Source organism: Hibiscus syriacus, unplaced genomic scaffold, assembly GCF_006381635.1.
Source record: "Hibiscus syriacus cultivar Baekdansim isolate YM2019G1 unplaced genomic scaffold, ASM638163v2 tig00000913_pilon, whole genome shotgun sequence".
Lineage (NCBI taxonomy): Eukaryota > Viridiplantae > Streptophyta > Magnoliopsida > Malvales > Malvaceae > Hibiscus > Hibiscus syriacus.
The window spans coordinates 190,477-214,586 of NW_024061832.1; the positions used below are offsets into that span (position 1 = coordinate 190,477).

Below are 24,110 nucleotides of genomic sequence, written 5' to 3' on the forward strand. Positions count from 1 at the left end.
CACATACAAAGAAGAAAAATTCACTGTATCAAAAATAAGTTATAATACTAAGACAAGGACAGAAGTATTAAGGGTCTGTGGCCCCCAACCTAGTAATTTTTTTTTATATTTAATTCATATAAGTTTAAGGATCACGTTTATTTCTGTAATAGATTCAATTTATTACCTTCATTTTTATCATATTTTTATATCAATTTAACACTCAAAATTATTTAATTATACAATTCTATACTCTATCCTAATTTAGATACTTAAATTACAATGTTTATAATTTAAGATTTTAAATTAAAGATAAAATATAGAATGATACATCAAAAATAAGTTATAAGACTAAGATAGAGACGGAACTAGTGATGGACTGAGAGGGTATGTGGCCCCTCAACCCAACAATTGTTTTTAATATATAATTTTTAACTGAAAAATGGAGAGGAAATAAGAATTTATGGCAACCCACCCTATACATATGAAGAAAGTCCAAAGGAACAAACAATAGCATTAATAATAAACAAATGTTTGGTGTGAAAGAAGCAAAATCTGGGTGTAGAGCTTCAACGTTGACTTACAATTCAATAATACAAATATAATAAATGCTATAATATAAAATTTCAAAAGTAGTTAAAATATCTGACCAATGGCTAACCACTCTCACAATTTTTTAATATAATAATATTTAGACAATTTGATATATATTAGTCAAATTTCAAATAAGCTTGACAAAAAATAAAAAAACTTGAACCCCCCTTAAAATTAACAATTGTTAAAGAAATAAATATTAATGAAGTTATTTTAATCTAAATAAATATTAATATAAATTACCTCAGGCTCTTTATCTTTTGAGTGTTTTTTATTAGACTGAGGTGATTATAATATAGTATTTGTTCTAAATATTCTAAATTATTTGACAATTAAAGCACTCAAACACTTCTGTTTGCATACGTTGGTGCTCAAACTTAAGACATCAAGAGATAACAACTACTTTAATAACTGAGATAACTTGATTAATGCATCTTTTGAGTATTTTATTAAGTGAATAAACAATTTGTTAAAACGTTAAATTATTTTAGTAGTAAGTTAATATAATAGAATGAGGCATTAAATCTCTTAAATAATGTCAGATATTTAAATATTGATATTATAAATAAAACAAATTACTTTAAAAATATTTCCTAAAACAAACCTCTATAATACTTAATATGGATATTTGAATTAATTAACCAATTATTTATATACATAAAAAATAAAAATATTTCTAAACATAGTAAGTCATAATATTAAATATTTTTATTTATTTTAAAGATTCTCAATCATGCTCAAATACTATGTAATATTTAATACCCCATCTCGAAAACTTTAAAATTAATAACTATTCTTATATCCACTCAGATAATTTAGTTTGTGAACATTACATTAATAACATAAAATAAACATATGTTTATCCATAATTATCCATAAATTAATTGATTAGACTACATGCCTATAACTTAATAATAGTTATTATCTACTACTATTTTTTAATATATATATATATATATTTATTTATTTCTCAAATTTTAAATAAAAACCATATATCAAACTGTCTAGCTTGATTTGGAAACAATATCAATAAAAAAGTCGTTTTTTAAAAAAATACAATGATAACTAAATATTATATAATATAAAATTATTAAATTAATTAAATCAAATTAAAAATAATAAATCAATATATTAGAGGGTAAATCAACATTAAATTGAATTAATAGTTTTTATATTTATCTTATAAATTATATTTGAGATTTATAATTATCTTCTTCAACAATATATTTTAGGAGTTCCATCATTTGTTAATCTCTTGCTCCGCTGGATTTCCCCTTATCCTCCTTTAGTCATTGCGGTAGTTGTTAACATTTTTAACCCCTCCCTCCCTCCCTCCCTCCCTCTCTCTCTCTCTCTCTCTGTTCTATAATTTTCATTCTCTTCCAACGTTAACTCTGTTTCTTCTTTCTCTGTCTTTCCCTTTTTATTATAAAACCATCCTTTCCCTTCTCTCTCTCTTTCCCAACGACTGGTCTTTCTTTGTCTGTTCTTCCAAATCAAATCAATTCTTCTTCTAACTTTTAAAAATCTCCATTTTTGATCATTTCTTTAACTACCCTCTCTTTGATTCAAGAACCCCTTTCGTTTCTGTGTTTATATTTCAGAAGATCTGGGGGAGAAGACATATTAGATTTCTGGGTTCGTTTGTTTTTCTGCAAACAATTCTAGGAAATTACGTTTCTTTTTGTTTTTCCGTCTCTGGGTTCTCTTTTAAATGGTGGTGAAGATGATGAAGTGGCGACCGTGGCCACCGCTGGTTTCGAAGAAGTACGAGGTGAAGTTGATCGTGAGGAGGCTGGAAGGGTGGGATCCGGTGAGGCAAGATGAGGAGAAGCCGGAGAAATTAACGGTGGAGATTCGATGGAAAGGTCAGAAGGCATCCCTGAGTTCTTTGAGGCGAACGGTGAAGAGGAATTTCACGAGAGAAGTCGAAGGCGTTGACGCAAACGACGCCGTTTCGTGGGACGAGGAGTTTCAAACCCATTGTAGCTTATCGACTTATAAAGACAACGCGTTTCATCCATGGGAGATCGCTTTCTCTGTCCTCAATGTAAGTTATTTTTTAGAAAATTATGTACGTATGTACGTATGTACGTATGTACGTATGTACGTATGTACGTATGTACGTATGTACGTATGTACGTATGTACGTATGTACGTATGTACGTATGTACGTATGTACGTATGTACGTATGTACGTATGTACGTATGTACGTATGTACGTATGTACGTATGTACGTATGTACGTATGTACGTATGTACGTATGTACGTATGTACGTATGTACGTATGTACGTATGTACGTATGTACGTATGTACGTATGTACGTATGTACGTATGTACGTATGTACGTATGTACGTATGTACGTATGTACGTATGTACGTATGTACGTATGTACGTATGTACGTATGTACGTATGTACGTATGTACGTATGTACGTATGTACGTATGTACGTATGTACGTATGTACGTATGTACGTATGTACGTATGTACGTATGTACGTATGTACGTATGTACGTATGTACGTATGTACGTATGTACGTATGTACGTATGTACGTATGTAGCTTTACTTGAGCATAATAATATGATTGATTAACTGATCATTGGAGGCTGAGGGATTCAGGATTCTTACCTCAAGGGCTTGTTTATCTATAAGTTAGCTCTTTATCTCTTTGAACTAATTTGAAGTGATTTTTCTTGATGCAGGGCTTGAACCAGGGACCTAAGAACAAGTTTCCTGTCATCGTCGGGACGGCATCGTTGAATCTCGCTGAATACGCTTCTTATGCCGAACAGAAAGAGTTTGAGTTAAACATCCCGGTCATGGTCTCCGCCGGTGCTGCTGAGCCTGGTCCGCTACTTTACGTATGTGCCTCGACTTGATTCATTGGTTTTGTTCAGGTTTTTTATGTTTTCTGATTTTAGGTTGTCATTAATCGTGTAGATATCGCTTAACCTGTTGGAACTACAAACTGCTCAAGAAGCCACTGAGCCGGTACAAAGAGCATTAGTGCCTGTTGCATCGCCTGTCCGATCTGGAGAAACGGTCTCGATGGAAAAGGATGAGGTTTCCGCGATTAAAGCTGGTCTTAGGAAAGTGAAAATTTTCAAAGAGTATGTTTCTACCAGGACAGCTAAAAAGGCCTGTCGAGAGGATGATGGCAGTGAAGGAAGGTGTTCCGCCAGGAGTGATGGTGAGTATCCATTGGACACAGATTCACTTGATGATTTTGAGGGAGAATCGGATGAGGGCAAGGGTGACTCTATTGTCCGGAAGTCATTTAGTTACGGTACTCTGGCGCATGCAAACTATGCTGGAGGATCGTTTTATTCCAGCATGAAGATCAACGAGGAAGGTGAGGATTGGGTGTACTACAGCAATCATAAATCTGATGTTGGCTCCTCAAACGTCAAGGATTCCGCTGCATCAGTGTCGGAGCCATCCTTGCTGTCAAGTTCGAAGCGCAGCATTTTGCCTTGGAAAAAAAGGAAGCCGAGCTTCAGATCTCCAGAAGTTAAAGGGGAGCCATTGTTGAAGAAATCTTATGGAGAAGAAGGTGGGGATGACATTGATTTCGACCGCCGCCGTCAACTTAGCTATGATGAATCCCATGCACTTGGGGTAATAATCATTTCTCACATTACATCTTTTGATCATCGATGCTCTTGCATCGGATTTTTAATCCCGAGTTTTGCCACGTTATATCTTAATGTTCTTATGAATTCATGCAACTCTCAAGACGCATGTGTTTATGTATTTGATTCGATATTTTTAGATCCTACATTCTAATGCAACTCATTCTTTTATAAATTCCGGTAGTTTGAGTTAAAGCATATGAAGTTCTGAATCTAACTACCATTTCATTTGGCAGTGGCACAAGACGTATGAAGATTCATCTGCAAATAGTTCATCGGTTTCTGATTTTGGGGACGATAATTTTGCAATCGGCAGTTGGGAACAAAAGGAAGTGGTAAGCCGTGATGGGAACATGAAGCTTCAAGGTCAAGTCTTCTTTGCTTCTATTGATCAACGGAGTGAGAGAGCAGCAGGTGAAAGTGCATGTACTGCCCTTGTTGCTGTCATTGCCGATTGGTTTCAGAATAACCGTGATCTGATGCCAATTAAGTCTCAATTCGATAGTTTGATCAGAGATGGCTCGTTGGAATGGAGGAACCTCTGTGAGAATGAAACCTATAGGGAGCGGTTTCCTGACAAACACTTTGATCTCGAGACGGTTCTCCAAGCGAAAATACGTTCTCTAACTGTAGTTCCAGGAAAGTCCTTTATCGGGTTTTTCCATCCAGAGGGGATGGATGAGGGAAGATTCGACTTTTTGCATGGGGCAATGTCTTTTCATAACATCTGGGATGAGATTAGTCGTGCCAGTGAAGAATGTCTTAATAATGGTGAACCACAGTTATACATCGTTAGTTGGAACGACCATTTTTTCATCCTGAAGGTCGAAACTGAAGCTTACTACATAATCGACACATTGGGAGAGAGGCTTTATGAGGGATGCGATCAAGCTTACATCTTGAAATTCGACAGCAGTACCGTAATTCACAAGCTAGCTAATACGGCTCAATCAGCGGAAGATAAACCAACTGGTGATGAGAAGATCGCAACAGCTGCAACCAAACTGAAAAGTTCACAGGTTCAACAGGTCAATGGAAAGGAAGACGGTTCTGTTGTAGGGTCCATAGCAACCAAGCCCGAGGAATCGGTTAAGAATGAGGATGGTGAGGAGGTTGTTTGCCGGGGAAAGGAGTCTTGCAAGGAATACATTAAGAGCTTTTTGGCTGCTATACCTATCAGGGAATTGCAGACAGATATCAAGAAGGGTTTAATGGCTTCAACACCGTTACATCACCGACTACAGATCGAATTCCACTATACCGAGTTCTTCCAACCACGACCCAAGACTTCCACAACTCCGATGACAACCGTTACTCAAATGACAACAGCCGAATGGCAGTTGGCCGAAGCTCCGTTAACCGAAGTTGCTGCATAGAGACTTACTGTAAAATGAGTAAATCCTAGGAAAAGTGATGATTTACCCTAACCTGTTTTCTCTCTCTTTAGCTATGAGTATCTTATGATGTGAATGCAGTTTAATTTAACCAAGAGGAACTCTTTGGACTCGAGTATGAGTGTCGAATACGAGTATATTTTTAGCAAGAACATGATCAATAAAATTTGTGTTCAACAATTATCGAAATATTCTCCTGTTTTTGCTCCAGATGTACTATTGCAGCTTTGTTTGACTGATGGCAAAAATAATATGATCCCACATGATTGCAGATGACAAGTATGATTCTCTAACTGAAAACCCAAATTTTCTTTTCTTTTCTTTTCTTTTCTTTTTCCCTGTATTCTACAGAAGGCAAAGCTGAGCTTTCTCAAGGGTGGTGTTTGGGGGCCGAGAAAAAGAAAAGATTCTTTAGACCATATGGTCCAATTACAGAAAAAAGAAGGGAACTTTCTCATAAAGATGCTTCTTTTGGTTCTTTAACAGCATTTTTCTCTGTCAAAACCTCGTGAACAAGTTGAATATGTTTTGAGCTTCTGAATTATTCTTTTGCTGTGCTTCAAGGTCGTGTTTGGGGATTAAGATCACGAGAACATAAGAAGAATACGTGTGGGATCGGATACGCTAAGTGTACATATACGGAAAAGAATAGTTTTTCGCCTTGTTGTTATCAGTTGTATTGGTCAAATTATGATTTTGGTCTCTTTACTATGTTCAAAATTAGGATTTAGTCCATGTATTTTATTTTGACATGATTTAATCACTTTACAATTCTTATTAATTAGTTCAAAACTTAAAATAGTTTAATACGTTAATTATTTCAGGTAAAATTGTAATCCAAATTTTCAAAAAAAAAAGCTATTAAAGGATCAAATTTGAATGAAGATGTGCTTTATTTGTTTATAATTATAAAGTGATACTCTTACCTAGGATGGCAACGGGTCGGGTTGGGTAGGGAATTGATCAACCCGACTCGACCTCAAAAAATTTATACATTTCACCTAAATCCGATCCAACCTGAAAAATATGTATCCTCCACCCGAATCCGACCTAACCTACAAATTTTATATCCTCCATCTAATTCCGACCTGGTTCGAATTTTTAGAGTATAAATTCAATTCAACCCAATATAAAATAATACTTAATTAAAATAATAATAACACTTGTAACAAAAAATACATCATTATCCCCGAATTGGGTGAGGTCAAAGTTTTTTCAACCTTCAGTCGAACCTGACTTGACCTAAACTCAAATATTTTAAGAAAATCTGATCCTATCAAATCGAATCATATCAAAACCCTTCAATTTTAGATTAAATTACATCCTATTCTTACTTCTTGTCATGATCACATTTGTTTTGGATTCCTCTCAATGACTTTATCTACATCTCAAGGAAGAGCCCATGTGCATGCCTTCTTTATTGCCCTACTTCATAATCATTTCAATCTCATCTATTGTCAACCTCCCACCTTTAACATATCCTTTTCCATGCTTCTCCAAATTGGTGAATTTCACACTACCAAACTTTCATCAATCTCGTTGTTTTCATCTTGTATCTATTTAGGTTTTAAATCATTTCGGTTTAAACTAATAATAATATAAATATTTTAAGATTCTATAATTTAAAATAAAAATATATATTAAAAATTCGAATTTGAAATCAATAATCACACTACCAAACTTTGCTTCTTTTTATTTTTTATTTACACTTGGGAGTGAAAAGTGAAAAGAAATTGGTTGGTAATGCTGGCCTTTTGACTCTTCTGGAAAGTGATAGCAAAAAGGATAAATAAAGTTTGTTTTTAACCCTATTGATTGATATTAACTTTGTTATCACTTTTATCCTAAAATTGAGGAGAGCTTTAATTTTTTTTCTCTAACCACTTAATTCTTAGAACTTATTGAATGGAATTATTGATTAAATGAAGTCGTTTTCTTAAGTTATTGGGTTCAAGTAGTTGTGTTTGTAGGGTATGTGTGTCGTCAATAATTAAGAAATCTTATGAATAGATGCAATAGCGGAACTTGATAATAGAGTTTGGGGGGTCAACTCAAAACTTTAAAAATTTTAGAGGTTTAAATTAAAATATTTAAAGAATTCAATTTATATTTTTTTCAAAAAATTTATTGGGGTCTAAATAAATTTTTTGAAAATTTAAGAGACTTAATGAGTATTTTTAAAATTTATGGGAGTTATTTAATTAAGAACATTCAGAAAAATTAAAATTTAATATGAATTTCTAAAATTTTGTGGGGACCAAATTAATTTTTTGAAAATTTTAAGAGTCTAAAATTAAATTTTTCAAATTTTTGGGGGGTCATAGCCCCACTTATCCTAACTGTGTTCCACCACTGAATATATACTACATTATAATCGTATTAAAAAAATGCATAATTCAAATTCTTAATTTTACTTGAAAAAAACATATATACCGATAAATAAATAATTAAATGTTTAATTCAGTTAATAAATATTAAAATCCCTAAAATCTCAAAAAAAATAATTCAATGCAACATAATTTTGAATGCTCGCACCCTTATATTTTTAGTACTCGAACTTTAGACCTTAAAAAATAACAATAATTCTTTTATCATTGATATCGTTTGGTTCGTGCAATATAATATATATATATATATATATAGATTTCAATCTTAATAATATCTTCAAACACATGAAACAAATTGAATACATAATTTAGACCATTGTTAATATATTAGTTGACGAAGGGAAATTAGATACAAAGAGCTTCACCATTTTGTTCATCTACACAACACTGAATTGATGAAACATCAGCATGTAATTTTCAGCAGCAAGTCGGGCATTTAATCAATCCATTTTCATTACAATCATTGCATTTCTTGATGCAGAACTCATGATGATGGCCATGATCACCGTCTTTTTCTTCATAAACCTTGCGGCTGCCATTGCAGCTGGAGCAAATCAAGAACCTCAGATTGCCACATGAAGTGCACACATTGTTGGCGATAATATTGCCACTCGATGGTATCTCTTCCAACAGCTTCTTCAGCTTCCCTTGCTCGTGAAGTCCGACGACCTCGTCGGCTCCGCCGATGTATCGGCCTTTGACGAAGAGCTTCGGAGGGATGACACGACCGCCCAACATGTTTCACAACTCTTCCCTGAAGCCCTTGTCCATTGAAACATCTCTCTCTTGGACTGATACCTTGAAACTGTCCAAATGAAACCTTATTCTGCTGCAGTCTTCGAATGTTTTACGGATCCCTCGTAAGCTCGTCGTATAGAAAACGACCGCGTTCTTGCCGTCTGGCGGACTTTTCTCTTCGAAATCCGTCAAACACGGATGTTCGACGTTGAATTCGTCGTCTTTTCGATCTTTGACATCGACGATGTTTGTTTTGCAGTTTTGGTTGGAGACAATGTGCTGATGAAAGACTAAGCCTTGTTTCAAAGTGTTGATCATTGTAGGGTTGAATTTGAGTTTCTTTAGAAACCCTCTTCTTCCCTGCATGCCCGACATCTCTTTAGCATAGAAATGAGAGCTGTTTGGGAAGAGAGAAAGTGAGGGTAATTGAGAGAGAAAGATGTAGGAGGATGGAATTTCAAATGGAAGGAAAGTAATTAGAAAATGAAAGAAAAGGGGTAATGTGTTGGGATTGCTTTTAAAAGCTTTGATTGATCACTGAATTCACCATTGGAGTACACTGACCCATAACCAACATTTTGGTGCCCTAATCATGGAAAATTTTTGTACATTCCTATTATATTAGGTTAAAGTTTTATGAAATAACATCATTGGACTGAAATAACTTAATTAAAACGAACCAATGAGTGATCCCAATGATATAAGGTGTTATATTTTTCTCGGTAAGTAAATCTGTCATGTTATTTTTAACGTTTTTCATCGTTGACCGTTACAGTACTGGCGTGCCAGTTCAGGTACTGAAGTGATGGTTAACGGTGCTGATGTAGCAATTCATCTGTCATGTTTGAGTTACCAATTTAGCAATTTATCATGTCATTTCCAACATTTATCTGTCATCCTGGACTACCATGTCAACACCGTCGTGGACTGTCACGCCAGCACATAACGCTCAATGACGAAAAAACGTTAGTCAAATGACCACATTGAATTTATTTTCTGAGTTGGAGGATCACATTGGGAGAAAACATAATAAGGGCCACATGGATTTTTTTTCTTCAAAAGTATGTCTTTTTGCCAATTTTATTTAAAGATACTTTTTACGAATCGACTTTACATACGTTTCGGTACTAATATTGATTCAAGAGACAATCGAGTCATAAAAGTTGAACTTTGTTCCTCCCATATCTGCAAATTAGTGGAAGTTGATGGACCAATTAATATTGATTGACATATGACATGGTGCTTTGGAAAGCAATGAATCAAGATGATGATTTGAAAATTTGAGCCATGCACCTGCCATTAAAAGAGGTTGGCCTATTAATGGTCATATGGTATAGCAAGCGTGCAATGCTTGCATGCTTTACTCTTTAATTTCTACCCGTCAATTGCAAACAGGTGCCTCAACTTTGTCACATTTACACTTTGGTTCTAAATTAGAGATGGAAAAAATCCCACATTTCTTATGGACTTCATATCTACGTTTAAATGAATACATATAATAAATATTTTCTGTTCATCTATTGTTATCTTTATCCTAAATGATACTATCAGTTAAGATCCTCAATAATAAAAATAATTGTTGTTATTTTTTGAGGCCTCGATTCGAGCACCGAGAGACCTAAGTGTATTTTGACATCGACATGCTAATTGAAAATGCATTATTCGAATTCTAGACTTCACAACAAAAAGTTATTCAAAGAAAGAAAAAGCAAATGCATAATGAAGATGATGGAGAACCTTTGAGCAATAGACACCAAGACTAATCCAACTTGAAAACAATGACATTGAAAAGGACTTGTCTCCAAAAGCTAACTTTGAAGGAAATGAAGATGTAACCTAACTAAATAATACTTGTTAAAAATATCATTACTAAGGATGGACCGATGGGTGGGTGAGGCTAATAGTCCGCTTAAAATTTTAAAACTATCATAGATTTTAGATTTTTTTAATATATTTTCTATTAAAAATTTGTTTTTACCATTGGAATTTTATAAATTTATCTCCTCCTAAAGTTTTAAAATTTCGTCTTCTAACATGAAATCATCCCATTAGTATAACGAAATAGTTTGGATTTATTGAGTTTTGATCATATTTAATTTTGTGGTAAAAGTCTTTATTTTTTTGGGTAAAGTATATAAATGATCCCTCAATTATAGGGTGTTGCTTTGTTAAGTCTACGACTGTTAAAAATTATAAAATGGTCCCTCGACTATATGATGTTACTCTGTTGAATGATGTTACTCTGTTGAGTCCCCTGACTATTAAAAGTTACAAAATGATCACTCAATTATTCATTATGTTTCAAATTCACCTTTTTTAGTTAAAAATTTGATGATAATCTAAGATGGATATTAATCTGCTATCTAAGATATGACAAAATCTGATCCTAAAATCTCAAACAACTATCATATCTCAAACAACAGACAAACATCCAGCTCAAGTTTCAAAATTAACGGACAATGGTGAATTTGGAACATAATAAATAGTAGGGTGACTATTTTGTAACTTTTAATAGTTGAGAAACTCAACAAAACCACATCCTATAGTCGAGAGAACATTTTGTAACTTTTAATAGTCATGAGACTCAATAAAACAGTGTCCCATAATAAAACATTGTCCCATAAACGCGTGCGTGCGAAACTCTTTTAGTTTTATACAAATTTAGGATCGTTGAATGAGTGTAAGCAGATGATTGAGATTAAAATAAGAAATGTGAAGATATTTCCTGGAAAAAAATCTCAACCATCTATTTTCACTTATTCAACGATCCTAAATTTGTGTAAAACTAAAAGAGTTTTACATTATATAAGTAGATTCTCACCCTCTCTCTATATATAATATATGGATGAGACTATATAATACATTTGATCAAGTAAAATGCTTTGAAACTTTGGTTATGGTGTTTGTAATCTGAACTTTGGAGAATTTATGATGCTTATGAATTGTGTCTCATATGAGTGTGATGTTTGTGAACATAATGTATGGAAGGATATTATGTTTGGTGCTTCATGTTTTATTTTAGGGCATAGTACATAAATGGTGTTCGTAAAAGTTATAAAATGGTTCTTTAACTATAGAATGTTGTTTTATTAAGTCTCTCGACTATTCAGAGTTACATAATGGTCACCCGACTATTCATTATGTTCTAAAGTCGTCTTTTTTCGTTAAAAAATTGATGGTTGTATAAGTTGGATGTTAACATGATGATTGAGATATGATAGTCGTTTGAGATTTCTGGATCAAATTTTATCATGTTTACATTTAGCTTAGATATCATCATTTTTTAACGAAAAATGATGAGTTTGGAACTTAATGAATAATCGGATAACCATTTTATAACTTTTAATAGTGAAGTGTCTAAAAAAAGAAACACTCTTAGTCGGAGACAGTTTCATAACTTTTAATAACTTATGGACTTAATAAAACAATAAGAGACTATTTATGTACTTTACTCTTTATTCTGTATCTTTTTAGTTGTTGTATTTTGTTAACAGGATAGTAAATGATTAAATTGATTAACCGATCGTCTTATACAATAATCAAATCGACTAAACTTTATAATCATAATCAACACAACATCACGTCGGTTTAATCAGTTAAGTTGATCGATTTGATTATAAATAATTTAAAGTAATTTATTAAATCAATTGAGTTGATCGATTCAATAAAAAGCAAATGATCTGGACTATAGGGTACTACTGCTTTATTAAATTATCTTGGCTATTAAAAGTTACAAAATAATATTTCGATTATATAGTATTGTTTTGTTGAGTCCCTCGACTGTTAAAAGGTGCAAAATGATCACTTGATTATTTATTATTTTCCCAACTCGTCTTTGCTAAATATTAATTTGTTGATTATGATATAATAAAATTTTACTCCAAAATCTCAAACAACTATCATATCGCAATCATCATATTAACATCCAACTTAAACCAGTGTCATTTTCCGAACATAAGAATCATAATAATAAGGGTAAAGTATGGTAATGGTCACTGAACTTTTCTAAAGCTTTCATTTAGGTCCCTCAACTTTTAAAACTTGTAATACAGTCCTTCAACATTTAGTCTGTTTGCAATATAGTCCCCATCGTTACACTGTCGTTAGTACGTTTGCAATATGGTCACTGAATTTTTCAGGTGCTTGCATTTAGGTCCCCCAACTTTTAAAACTTGCAACACAGTCCTCAATTTCATTCCAAACCCCAAATTCCTTTTTAATCTCGAATTTCCTTTTTCGCTTCTCTTCTCCTTTCCAGCGTAACTTTTTAGTCGGTGATGCATGAGAAATTCTAATCTAACTTTGAATTATGTGGAGGTATTGACTTGAATAAGGGTTCATTGAGAGAAGACCCGACCAATGGACTATCGGGACCATCAACGATTCAAGGTGTAATGTTAGGTACAGATTATCTCAGGTGAAGCATAGATGTTCGATGAAATGCTTGTGAGAAAAAAATGGGGTCAGAAATGCAGAGTTGATAAATATTACTAAGATGAACTAAGTTGTAGATGCTCGTTTTGTCCGAGCTTATAGCAGATTAGACAATTCGAATCGAGCCCAACATGATATTTAACCCAACCCGTGCTCAGTTGGATTAGGCCACTAAGACAGGCAGTTTTGAGCAGGAAAACAGAGGGAACGGTTTGTAGAGAGTGGGGGGTATTTTGAGTTATCAAAAAACTGTAAATGGAGGGGATGGTCAGTTTTTTTAAGGGAATAACCACTCATCAACTTGGGGAATCATCACAAATTACAGGGAAAAAAAGGGAGAACACACAAGAAAGAAAAGAGAAGAAAGCAACTGTAAACGAGAGAAAACGGAAAGCAGTGTGTAAAGAGAGGGGTTCTTCCTTTCATTTATCCGATTCAATAAAACAATCTTAAGCACGAAAACGAAGGACAGCGCAAATTTTCAAATATTCTCAAAGGTATTTCCTATGTCTAGTTTCTAACAAAAACCAGTAACCATTTTGTTTTTGCTTTTGTTTGTTTTTTTTCTTTTCCTGTTGAAAACCAATCTGAGATTAAAACAGAAAATAGTAAAATAAATTAGAGGAAGGAGAAGGTTTTGGGTCTTTACCGGAACTATTGAGTACGGTGGCTGGCGTAGAGAGAGTTTCGTAACTCTCTGTTTAAGAACGAATGGCGCGAGAGAGTCTCGACTAGCAAAGGGGTTGGGCCGTTGGGTTATTGGCCATCATTAGAGGATTGGAGCAGTGGTGTTGAGAGGCAACCATCAAGGCTAGCATGGCGGCGATGATGGTTGAAGGATGAGGCACGACAACCAGTCTCCTTTTCTGGTCTGCCGTGCGTGTAAGAATGAGAGGGGGGTTGGAGAAGAAGAGTGAAGCGTGAGGTGTACACGTGAATTGGGTAGTTTAGGTTGTATAAAATATGTTTGATATCATAGTTTTTGGATTAATTAATTTTTAGCCACCTAAATCTTAGGATAATTTGCTCTCCTTGTACTTTAGCCTCATATTTACACTTTAGTCTTTTTCAGGATTGCTTTCGAATTTAACCTTTTGTGTTTGTTCTGATTTCGCTATTTTTCCAGTTTTAATTTTAGTTGTAATTTTGTTAGATTATTTATGTTAAAATCCCTTATATTTATGTGTGTTTTTATTTAAGTCCCGTGTTTAATTTTACATATATTTAAATTTAGTCATTATTTTAACATGTATATATATACACTTTTTAAAATTTATAGTTTAGCATGTTATGATTTTGTTTTTGTATTTAGGTCACATATGTACATTGTATGTTAATATGCATGGTTTATAATTCTTAATTAAAATATATGTATGTAATTTTTTGTATGTCACATTGTATGTTTTTTTTTGTTTAATTGATTTTAGCATGATATTTTTTTCCACAATTTGCATGATAGCCTTATTTGCATAACTCGACGTATTCATAATTGGATTAAGGGTAATATATTTTTAATTTAAAATTATTTTAAGTGGGCAGTCATAACTGATTTGAGGTCTGCTTTTAATGATTTTAAAATAAAAATGTATTCCGAAAGTGAAACCAAAAAATTGATTCGTCACCTAAAATTTGGGAACGAGAGAAAAAGAAATGTTCGTTTATTTAAATATATCGAGAAAAGGTTGTTATATCTTTAAGACCTGGTCTCGATATTTGTAAATAATCGAACATTATTTATCTTTCTAAAACGACTCGGTAATTTTAATTTAATTTATTTGAGTGCTTTTGAATGTTTTTAAATTTACATCATTGTTTTATGAGATCAAAAATTAAATTAAATTTGAATTTGTAAAGTTCATTGCAAAGACGTTAATTAATCGGCTAGGTACCGATTTAGGGCGTTGTGGGGGTGCTAATCCTTCCCCGCACGTAACCGACTCCCGAACTTGGATTTTGGTAACACAGACCTCAATTTGTTGTTTTAATTAAAGTTAATTTTTATTTAAAATGACAAAGCATTTTTGGGTGCCCAATCACACCCTAATCAAAGATTGGTGGCGACTCTTCGAACCGTATTTTTCGATTGTAAAGGAAATTCAAATTTTTTCGAAACGAGAGGTCTTTTAAATCGCATATGTTTTTAAAATGAAAAGAGACAATTAAGAATTAATGCGGTTTTCAAAATCTCACCTTTTTTCACCTTTTAAGAAAAAAATCGTTTCGACAGCTTGGCGACTCTGCTGGGGACCTTTTTTTAGAGAGTCAAGCCGATAGTCGATTAATTAATTGTCTTTGCAATTGAAAATTACAAATTCGTTTTAATTTGGTTTTTGATCCCTTGTTTGGTTTTTAAATAAGTTTCGTTTGTATTTTGATTTCTTTAATTTAATTTGATTGACAATTAAATAGTTGTACTAATCTGTTTGTTAATGATTTCAGAATAATTGTTTGTTTTAGGAATTGATTTTGAGTGTTTTTATTGTTTGTTTTTTCGCTTTTCCTCACACACTGCACAGCTGCATTATCATAACATGAGCTAAAACCCCGCTCCGTCCTATTTAAGTAGGAGTGAGAGACTATGCCCTTGGTGGTTTTCACCTCCGCATGGGATAGTGGATCGCTCCTGGAGCTCACGCCTTATGGTCATCGTGATGGTAATCACCTCCGCATGGACATAAGGAGGTGTGTTCCCTCGAAATTGAACTCGATCCCCTAAAGCCTGTGATGGGCCAGGATTGAGGGTTCGGCAGCCCAAGGGGGAACCGACAAGGAAAATTCGAGAACCTATTGCTTTAGAACCTAACCCGGCATATAGTGAACGTAGAGCCCGAACTTAGGTTGAACTAAACCCGAACCTTAAGAATCCCGTGAGGAGGGTACACAAGGAAAAGCTTTTTTGAGTCATTTATTTTCGTTTTTTTCGAATAAATGCATGCGAACTAGATATCATGCGGTTAGGTTTATTTTTTGAATAAGCATGCGAATTAGATATCATGAGGTTAGGATTTCTTTTTGTGGATAACAAAGCATGGGGGTAGATATCATGTTAGGTAGGATCTGATAAAGCATGACGGGGTAGTCAGCATATGTGGGTAGGATTTTTGAACAAACTATTATCCTGAATTAATTGCTTCATGTTTACTAACCGATCTTTTGTTGTTTTTGCCTTGTTTCTTTTCTGTTTTGCATTGCATTGTCCATTACATGGTGTTGATTTGGGGTCGATGTCCATATAGAAGGCCAGTAATATGGAACGAACGGTTCAAAAAGAGGTCGAGGACAATGCAGATGTTCTGAGGTGGTCGGAACAATCCCAATTGACCAATGGAGACAGCGTGATGCCTGGATATGTGTCAGAGTTATTTGGTTACACTCACATCAACGTACGTCAGAATGATCTGAGTGAGCTAAGAGAGATATGGGGAAGATGAGAAGCAACCGATAAGGAGATGTTTTATCAGTTGTACGACGATATTCCTTATCTTCTGGATGTTCCTATTGACCGAAATCTGTTTAGAGCATTGGCGCAGTTCTGGAATCCGGCTTATGGCTGTTTCACATTTGGTAGAGTGGATCTAACACCAACAATAGAGGAGTATCAAGCATTGGTCCGTTGTCCGAGGTCCCAAATAGATAGAATATATACCAAGCTGCCAGTCTCTCCTTCATTTAAGAAGAAATTACTATTGATGACCAGAATGAGTGAAGATTGGGTAGTCAGAAACATTAAGAAGAAAGGTGACAGTGAGTGTATCTCTTGGGCTGCTTTGAAAGAAGTAATCGATCATCATCCTGATAAGAGAAAGAAGCTTGACTTGTTTGCTTTAGGGATTTATGGGCTCGTTATTTTTCCAAAGGTGCTAGGATATGTAGACGTATCAGTCGTTGACCTGTTTGAAAGATTAGACAAGCACGTGGATCCTGTTCCAGCCATTTTAGCTGAGACATTCCGGTCTTTGAGTTCTTGTAGGCGCGAGAGAGAATGACGCTTTATAGGATGTGCACCTTTGCTGCTAGTGTGGATTCTGAGTCATTTTAAACATGTTGAAAGAGCACCAGGACGAGTGTTTCTAGAGGGGTTTTCGCCTTTGAAAGATTTTCTTTCTAAAGAGTGGCCTGGGGGTTTTACTGAAGAAAAATGGATGGTCATCTTCAAGGATATCAGAGATGGAGATATTTTGTGGCGAGCTTCGTGGAATACCTCTTCGGATATACTTTACCGATGTGGAGAGCGAGATTGGGTTCCTTTGTTGGGTATGCACCGCTACTAGTTTCCAGACAGTATGGATCGAGGCAGTTCATTCCAGCCACGTGGGACTTGGTAGGATCGGATTTTGCATTCAAAGGAGATCAATATAAGGGTAAAGTTAAAGGGGTTACTGAGGCCTGGAAGCAAACTCGTCGCGTGAATTTATTCACTTATAATCTCGAGTTATCTCAAGAGTACGAGCAGTGGAGAAGAGGTCGAGTAAATGACAACATCCCGATGGTGAATCCTGAAAATATTCAACCGGTGGAGGAACAGTTGAGAGTGGTTCCATCTCCATTAGAGTTAGCCAAGTGCAATTTCGAAGCAGAACGGAGACAATGGAGAATGACTTTACAGAAACTAGAAGATGAAGTGTATCAAAAGGGATTGGAGATTGACATTCAGAAGAGTAGAGCATATCGAATTGAAAAAGTAGAGAAACAACTTCGGCTAGACTTTGACGATCTTCGGTCAACTTATCAGCGAATGATAAAAGCTCAGACAGGTTCTAGCTCGAGTAAGTCATCTGTCGAATAGAGGCAAGAGATGGCGAGCCTCAAAAGAGTAGCCGGAGAGAGTCAAGAAGAGCTCAAGCAAAGCAGGCACCAAGTGAAGATTTTATCAAAAGAAAAGGATTCTTTAGAGCAGCGGTTACAAAAGAGTCAAGTCCAGAATGAGAAGTTGAAGGAGAAAATTTCAAGTTTAGAGACTACATTACGATGATACCGAAACAGGGAAGGTAGCTCAAGCCAGGGGGAGGTTGAAAGTTTGAAGAGACAAGTGAGTGAGCTTGAAGCCATGGTTCAAGAGTTTCAGAGGCAAGCAAGTGAGCTATCGATAGTTCCCTATGAGGGGGATATACAGTGGCGTTTTCGATGGGAGCGAGCTCAGGCGAGAGTTAAGCAAAGAGAGGACTTTATTGCTTGTTACCTAAAACACGCGCGGGGAATAGCTCAATATTTGGTCATTCTATCTAAGGAAGCTGCTGATGTGACTGAAGAACTAGATCCTGAGGCTGAAGAAAACCAGAAGATTGTAGAGTTACTAGCACACGTACAAGAAATAGGAGAGATGGTGCATATTTATTTGTGATATGTTTCAACTTTGTAATTGAACTTCGTTTTAATATAAAGAGTTGTTCTAAGGAGTCGTTCCAGGATCAACACCCTGCATTTTGCATATGCATTTTTAATGCATTTAATTTTTGCATCGCATTTTATTCATTCATAATCATATATTTCATATTCATTAATAAATATCAGCGATAACAAAATGACTCTGTGACAGAGTAATACTGGAAAATCCCAAGCATATCTACAGAACCAGGAAGAAAGTTATGGAAGACAAACTTGCCCAAATTGAGAAGGCTCAGTTGGAGTTACAAGATAATATCAAGAAAATGCAAGAAGATATGATGAATGCCCAAAAGGAGATGTTTGCCAAGTTTGCGAGTATGTTGGAAGGAAGAAATCCAGAACATGGGAAAAGCCCTATGCCAGAAGGTGTAACTGAGGACCCACTTCATCATCCAGGGTTAACCCCAGAACAATCTCAGAATGTTCAAGTGACCCCTATTCATGTCGGGAAAGTGCACATTAATCCAGTCGGTGCTTCTGTTAATGTACAGCCTGGATCTAGTTCGTATCAGGAAGAACATCAATATCATCAAGTTCCGGACCTTGATGAAGAAGCCAAGAAGGACCAAAACAATCCGTGGGAAGAGAAATGGAAGCAGTTAGAAAGAGAGGTCAGAGCCATGAAGGAAGATACCAGTGTCTATGGATTTGACGCAAAGGAGTTAAGTCTAGTTCCTGATCTGGTCTTGCCTCCAAAGTTTAAAGTTCCTGACTTTGAGAAGTTTGATGGTACTAGGTGTCCCTCTGCGCATATCACGATGTTTTATAGGAAGATGACCGGATACATAGGGGACGATCAATTGTTGATACACTGCTTTCAGGAAAGCTTAACTGGCTCGGCAATCCGATGGTATAACCAGCTGAGTAGAGCTAATATTAAATCGTGGAAAGACTTGGCTAAGTCCTTTCTTGAGCAATACAAACATGTGAAAGATGTTAGGCCCAACAGGATGATGTTGCAAGGAATGGAAAAGAAGTCTAACGAGAGTTTTAGACAATATGCTCAAAGATGGAGAGATGTAGCAGTGCAAGTCCACCCGCCATTGGAAGATGAGGAAACAAATATGCTTTTTGTCAACACCTTAAAGGCTCCTTTTTTCTCGCATCTTATCGGTAATCCTTATCGAAGTTTTGCTGATGTAGTTACGGCGGGAGAAATGATTGAAATGACTGTTAAGAGTGGAAAGCTCGAGGGAGGAGAGTCTAGTAAGAGGCCACCAACGAGGAAAAAGGAAAACGAAGTCAGTAATGTGAGGCAGTACGATTCTAATAATATCACTGTTTCCCGTCCTCAAGGAGTAGGGTCATCAACACAAAATGACAATAGACAAGGAGCAAGGGACCAGAGGAGAGAGAGGCCTCAATTTGATCCAATTCCGATGACTTATAAGGAATTGTTTTAGATTTTGTATGATCGGCATGTGGTTCACCGTATCACGTGACACCAATACAACCTCATTTTCCCAAATGGTATAATGCTAGTGCTCAGTGTGAGTATCATGCAGGGAACCCCGGACATTCCATTGAGAATTATACTGCTTTTAAGAAGGTTGTCCAAGCTTTGAGAACGAGGAATGTCATCAACTTTGGTGACAGTGAGCAGCCGAATATAGCTCAGAATCCGTTGCCAAGCCATGCAGGGGCAGGAGTTAACGCGATTACTGAAGAGAAGGGAAAGAGAATTGTAAGGAATGTTAGTGAGGTGGTATCACCTATGAGTTGGGTGTGGTGCCAGATGGTCAAGGTAGGATTGTTGAAGCCTAGTTTGATGGGTGAACAGTTTAACAGTGGAGAGGTGTGTCAGTATCATAACAGTGAATGACACAATATTCAGCAATGTCCCGACTTCCTATCTTTGGTACAAGATATGATGGACAGTAAAGAAATTGAGTTCTTTAGAGAGATTGCTGAAGAAGAGGAAGCGGAAGTTTGCACTTCAGAAGGATCGTCTAAAGGGGGTATACAATGCTAGTTGTCCCCTAATTATTACTCCCAAAAATCGAGTTGCTGAGAAGGTAGCCCCGAAAGTGGTTATTACACCTCCATCTCCATTCCCATATCGGGATAATAAACAAGTGCCTTGGAGATATGATTGCCAGATGGGAGATGTAACAAAAGAGAATGAGGAAGTAGATGAGGTGGGACTCTTTACTAGAAGCGGTAGGTGTTATTCTCTTAATCCACCTAAAGAGTCTGAGAAGAAGGTTGCAGTTGATAAGGGGGAAAAGGTTGATGTGCAGATAGAAGAAGATAAGCCTGTTATCAATGAACCAGTAACCGAGAGTGAAGCGGTAGAATTTTTGAAATTTCTGAAACACAGTGAGTACAGTGTTGTGGAACAGTTACACAAGTTGCCTGCCCGTATTTCTGTTTTATCATTACTTTTTGAGTTCAGAGGCCCATAGGAATGCTCTGTTAAAGGTTTTGAACCAGACTTTTGTTCCGAAAGAATTACCCATTGAAAAGTTGGATCAGTTAGTTTCCAATATACAAGCTGATAATTTTTTATCTTTTTCTGAGGATGAGATCCCTTCTGGGATGATTGGTAGTCATAAGGCTTTGCACATTACAGTTAAATGTAAAGGGTATGTGTTGTCCCGGGTCTTGGTTGATAATGGTTCAGCTTTGAATGTGATGCCCTTAGTGACTCTGAAGAAGCTTCCATTAGATAGTACACTTATGAGAACCTGTCAAAGTGTGGTTCGAGCTTTCGATGGGACTAAAAGAGAAGTGTTGGGCAAGATTGATGTTCCTCTGAATATTGGTCCAGCAACTTATGAAGTGGAATTTCTCGTAATGGACATTATGCCTACGTACAATTGTTTGTTGGGAAGGCCTTGGATTCATCAGGCCAGTGCAGTTCCGTCCACATTGCACCAGAGACTGAAATTTGTGATTGATGGAAGGTTGGTATGTATTCATGCTGAAGAGGACATTATTGCTTCTGTTTCTACTACTGCTCCGTATATTGAAGTTGATGAGCAAGCCGTCGAGTGTTCTTTCAGATCGTTGGAGTTTGTCAATGCTACGTTTGTGGTCGAAGGCAAGAAGATACTAAAGTCTCGATTGTCAAACTGTACCAAGTTGGGGCTCAAATTGACTCTTGGAAGAGGAGCGAAAGTTGGAAAGGGGTTAGGTCGACAGTTGCAAGGACCGGTGAATCCAATATGCCCTATTATTAAAAGAGACCGATTTGGTTTGGGGTATCAGCCAACTCCGAGGGATAAGCTGAGGGAAATTAAGAAGGGTCAGGAAATGAGAAAGGCCAGATTGACTGGTGAAGACCTTAGTTGGGAACCCATGATCTTCCCGCCGTTGAGCAGCATTTTCATATCTGGGGGACATATGTTTCAAGGGAATTCAAGGAACACCGAGGTGATGGTTGAGAATGCCTTGGGAGATTTAGGCATTAATGTTATAACTGATGGTGAGTTTGAGGAAATGAGAGCTATGGGCATTTATCCTGCACCGCCGGGCTTCGTGTTGAACAATTGGACCGCGGAAGAACTGCCTGTAGTTTACAAATCTTTTATAGAGTAATGCACTGGAACTTTCTCCCTGTTGTTCATACCCTGGGGCAATAGGTGATTTTATGTAAAGGGTTAAGCTGTTTTTTTTTTCTTGTTTTCAATAAAAGATGCATTCTGTTAGTTCCAAATGGCAAACATTCTCCCATACATTTCATTCATTCATTCTTTGTTGTGTATATGTATGTATTTATTTATTTCTATTTATTTATATGGGAAAAGATCCTCCCATATGTATATATGTATATATATCTTCTTTTTCATTATTTTTTCAGGAGCTCAAATATCAATAATATGAATGCCAATGAATCTGACCCGGAGATTGATTTCGAGAAGCCTATATGTCAAGGAGAAATCGAGGATTGTGATGATGATGAGGGATGTGAACTACCTTCTGAATTGCTGAAAATGGTGGAGAATGAAGATAAGCAGATTCTGCCTCATAAAGAGTCTACTGAGATTTTGAATTTGGGGACAGATGAGGATAAGAGGGAAGTAAAGATTGGTACCACTCTGTCAGTTGGAGGTCGACAAGATTTGATAGAATTGCTTCAAGAATACAAGGATGTGTTTGCTTGGTCATACGAAGATATGCCGGGTTTGGATACAGAATTGGTTGTTCACAAACTACCAATAAAACCTGAATGTAAACCGGTACAACAAAAACTGAGAAGAATGAGACCTGAGATGCTGCTCAAGATTAAAGAGGAAGTGAAGAAACAATTTGATGCCGGGTTTCTTAAAGTGGCCAAATATCCTGAATGGGTGGCGAATATTGTCCCAGTACCGAATAAGGATGAGAAAGTTCGAATATGTGTCGACTACAGAGATCTCAACCGAGCTAGTCTAAAAGATAATTTTCCTTTGCCACATATAGACACGCTAGTGGATAATACCGCTGGAAATTCTTTATTCTCTTTTATGGATGGTTTCTCTGGCTACAATCAAATTAAGATGAATCCTGAAGATATTGAAAAAACGACGTTCGTTACCATGTGGGGAACGTTTTGTTATAAAGTAATACCGTTTGGATTGAAGAACGCCGGGGCAACATATCAAAGGGCCATGGTGACATTATTTCATGATATGATGCATAAAGAGATAGAAGTTTATGTCGATGATATGATTGTCAAAGCTAAGACAGAGGAAGAACATATTGTGAATTTGAGAAAACTCTTTAAAAGACTAAGAAGATGCCAACTAAAACTCAACCCAAATAAATGTACTTTTGGGGTGACATCTGGGAAGTTGTTGGGATTCATAGTAAGCCAAAAAGGAATTGAAATAGACCTAGATAAAGTAAAGGCTATTCAAGACTTGCCAGCCCCACGAACACAAAAAGAAGTCAGAGGATTTTTGGGGAGATTGAATTATATAGCTCGGTTTATTTCACAGCTGACGGAAAAGTGTGACCCCATATTCCGCCTTCTTCGCAAGAATAACTCAGGGGAATGGAGTGAGGATTGTCAAAGAGCTTTTGAAGCAGTGAAAAGTTATTTTTCGAGCACTCCAATCTTAGCGCCACCCATCTCAGGCAAACCCTTGATTCTTTATTTGTCAGTTTATGAAAATTCAATGGGGTGTGTGCTGGGGCAACGTGACCAAACTGAGAAGAAAGAAAGGGCTATCTATTATCTCAGTAAGAAGTTCACTGAATGTGAGACAAGATACTCACCCATTGAAAAGTTGTGTTGCGCTTTAGTATGGGCTACCCGAAGGCTTAGGCAATATATGTTGTATCATACTACTTGGCTTATATCCAAGCTTGATCCCTTGAAATATCTAATGGGGTGTGCCTGCATTATCTGGAAGATTAGCTCGTTGGCAGATCCTATTGTCCGAATTTGACATCCAGTATATAAACCAGACGGCAATTAAAGGAAGTGCTATAGCGGAATTCATTGCAAGCAGGGCTTCAGAAGAATATGAGTCAGTGAGCTTTGATTTCCCAGATGAGGATTTAATGGCTATTTCAGTAGAAGAAGCAGTTATATCCACTAGCAAATATTGGAAGTTGAACTTCGATGTTGCTTC

General features: G+C 36.1%; 3 protein-coding genes across 3 annotated transcripts; 1 reads left to right on the forward strand and 2 right to left on the reverse strand.

The window, feature by feature from the left end:
• Window positions 1-1,940: 1,940 nt before the first annotated feature.
• Window positions 1,941-5,720, forward strand: LOC120116338. Its single transcript, XM_039136851.1, has 4 exons — window positions 1,941-2,623; window positions 3,282-3,440; window positions 3,520-4,197; window positions 4,448-5,720. The coding sequence occupies exons 1-4, from the start codon at window positions 2,288-2,290 to the stop codon at window positions 5,585-5,587; spliced, it is 2,313 nt and encodes a 770-aa protein (XP_038992782.1). The 5' UTR covers window positions 1,941-2,287; the 3' UTR covers window positions 5,588-5,720.
• Window positions 5,721-8,391: 2,671 nt separating this feature from the next.
• Window positions 8,392-9,197, reverse strand: LOC120116346 (uncharacterized protein At3g28850-like). The gene has a single exon (XM_039136861.1). It carries the CDS (start codon window positions 8,728-8,730, stop codon window positions 8,410-8,412), a length of 321 nt encoding a protein of 106 aa, XP_038992792.1. The 5' UTR covers window positions 8,731-9,197; the 3' UTR covers window positions 8,392-8,409.
• Window positions 8,734-9,105, reverse strand: LOC120116167 (uncharacterized protein At5g39865-like). The gene has a single exon (XM_039136718.1). The coding sequence runs from the start codon at window positions 9,103-9,105 to the stop codon at window positions 8,734-8,736; it is 372 nt and encodes a 123-aa protein (XP_038992649.1).
• Window positions 9,198-24,110: the final 14,913 nt, after the last annotated feature.

Bases quoted from the DNA above. Each gene is read 5' to 3' on its own strand.
- LOC120116338 (XM_039136851.1), top strand. From the start codon at position 2,288: ATGGTGGTGAAGATGATGAAGTGGCGACCGTGGCCACCGCTGGTTTCG. The intron at 2,624-3,281 runs GTAAGTTATTTT...TTCTTGATGCAG, and splicing joins TCGCTTTCTCTGTCCTCAAT to GGCTTGAACCAGGGACCTAA. The intron at 4,198-4,447 runs GTAATAATCATT...TTCATTTGGCAG, and splicing joins ATGAATCCCATGCACTTGGG to TGGCACAAGACGTATGAAGA.
- LOC120116346 (XM_039136861.1), bottom strand. From the start codon at position 8,730: ATGTTGGGCGGTCGTGTCATCCCTCCGAAGCTCTTCGTCAAAGGCCGA.
- LOC120116167 (XM_039136718.1), bottom strand. From the start codon at position 9,105: ATGTCGGGCATGCAGGGAAGAAGAGGGTTTCTAAAGAAACTCAAATTC.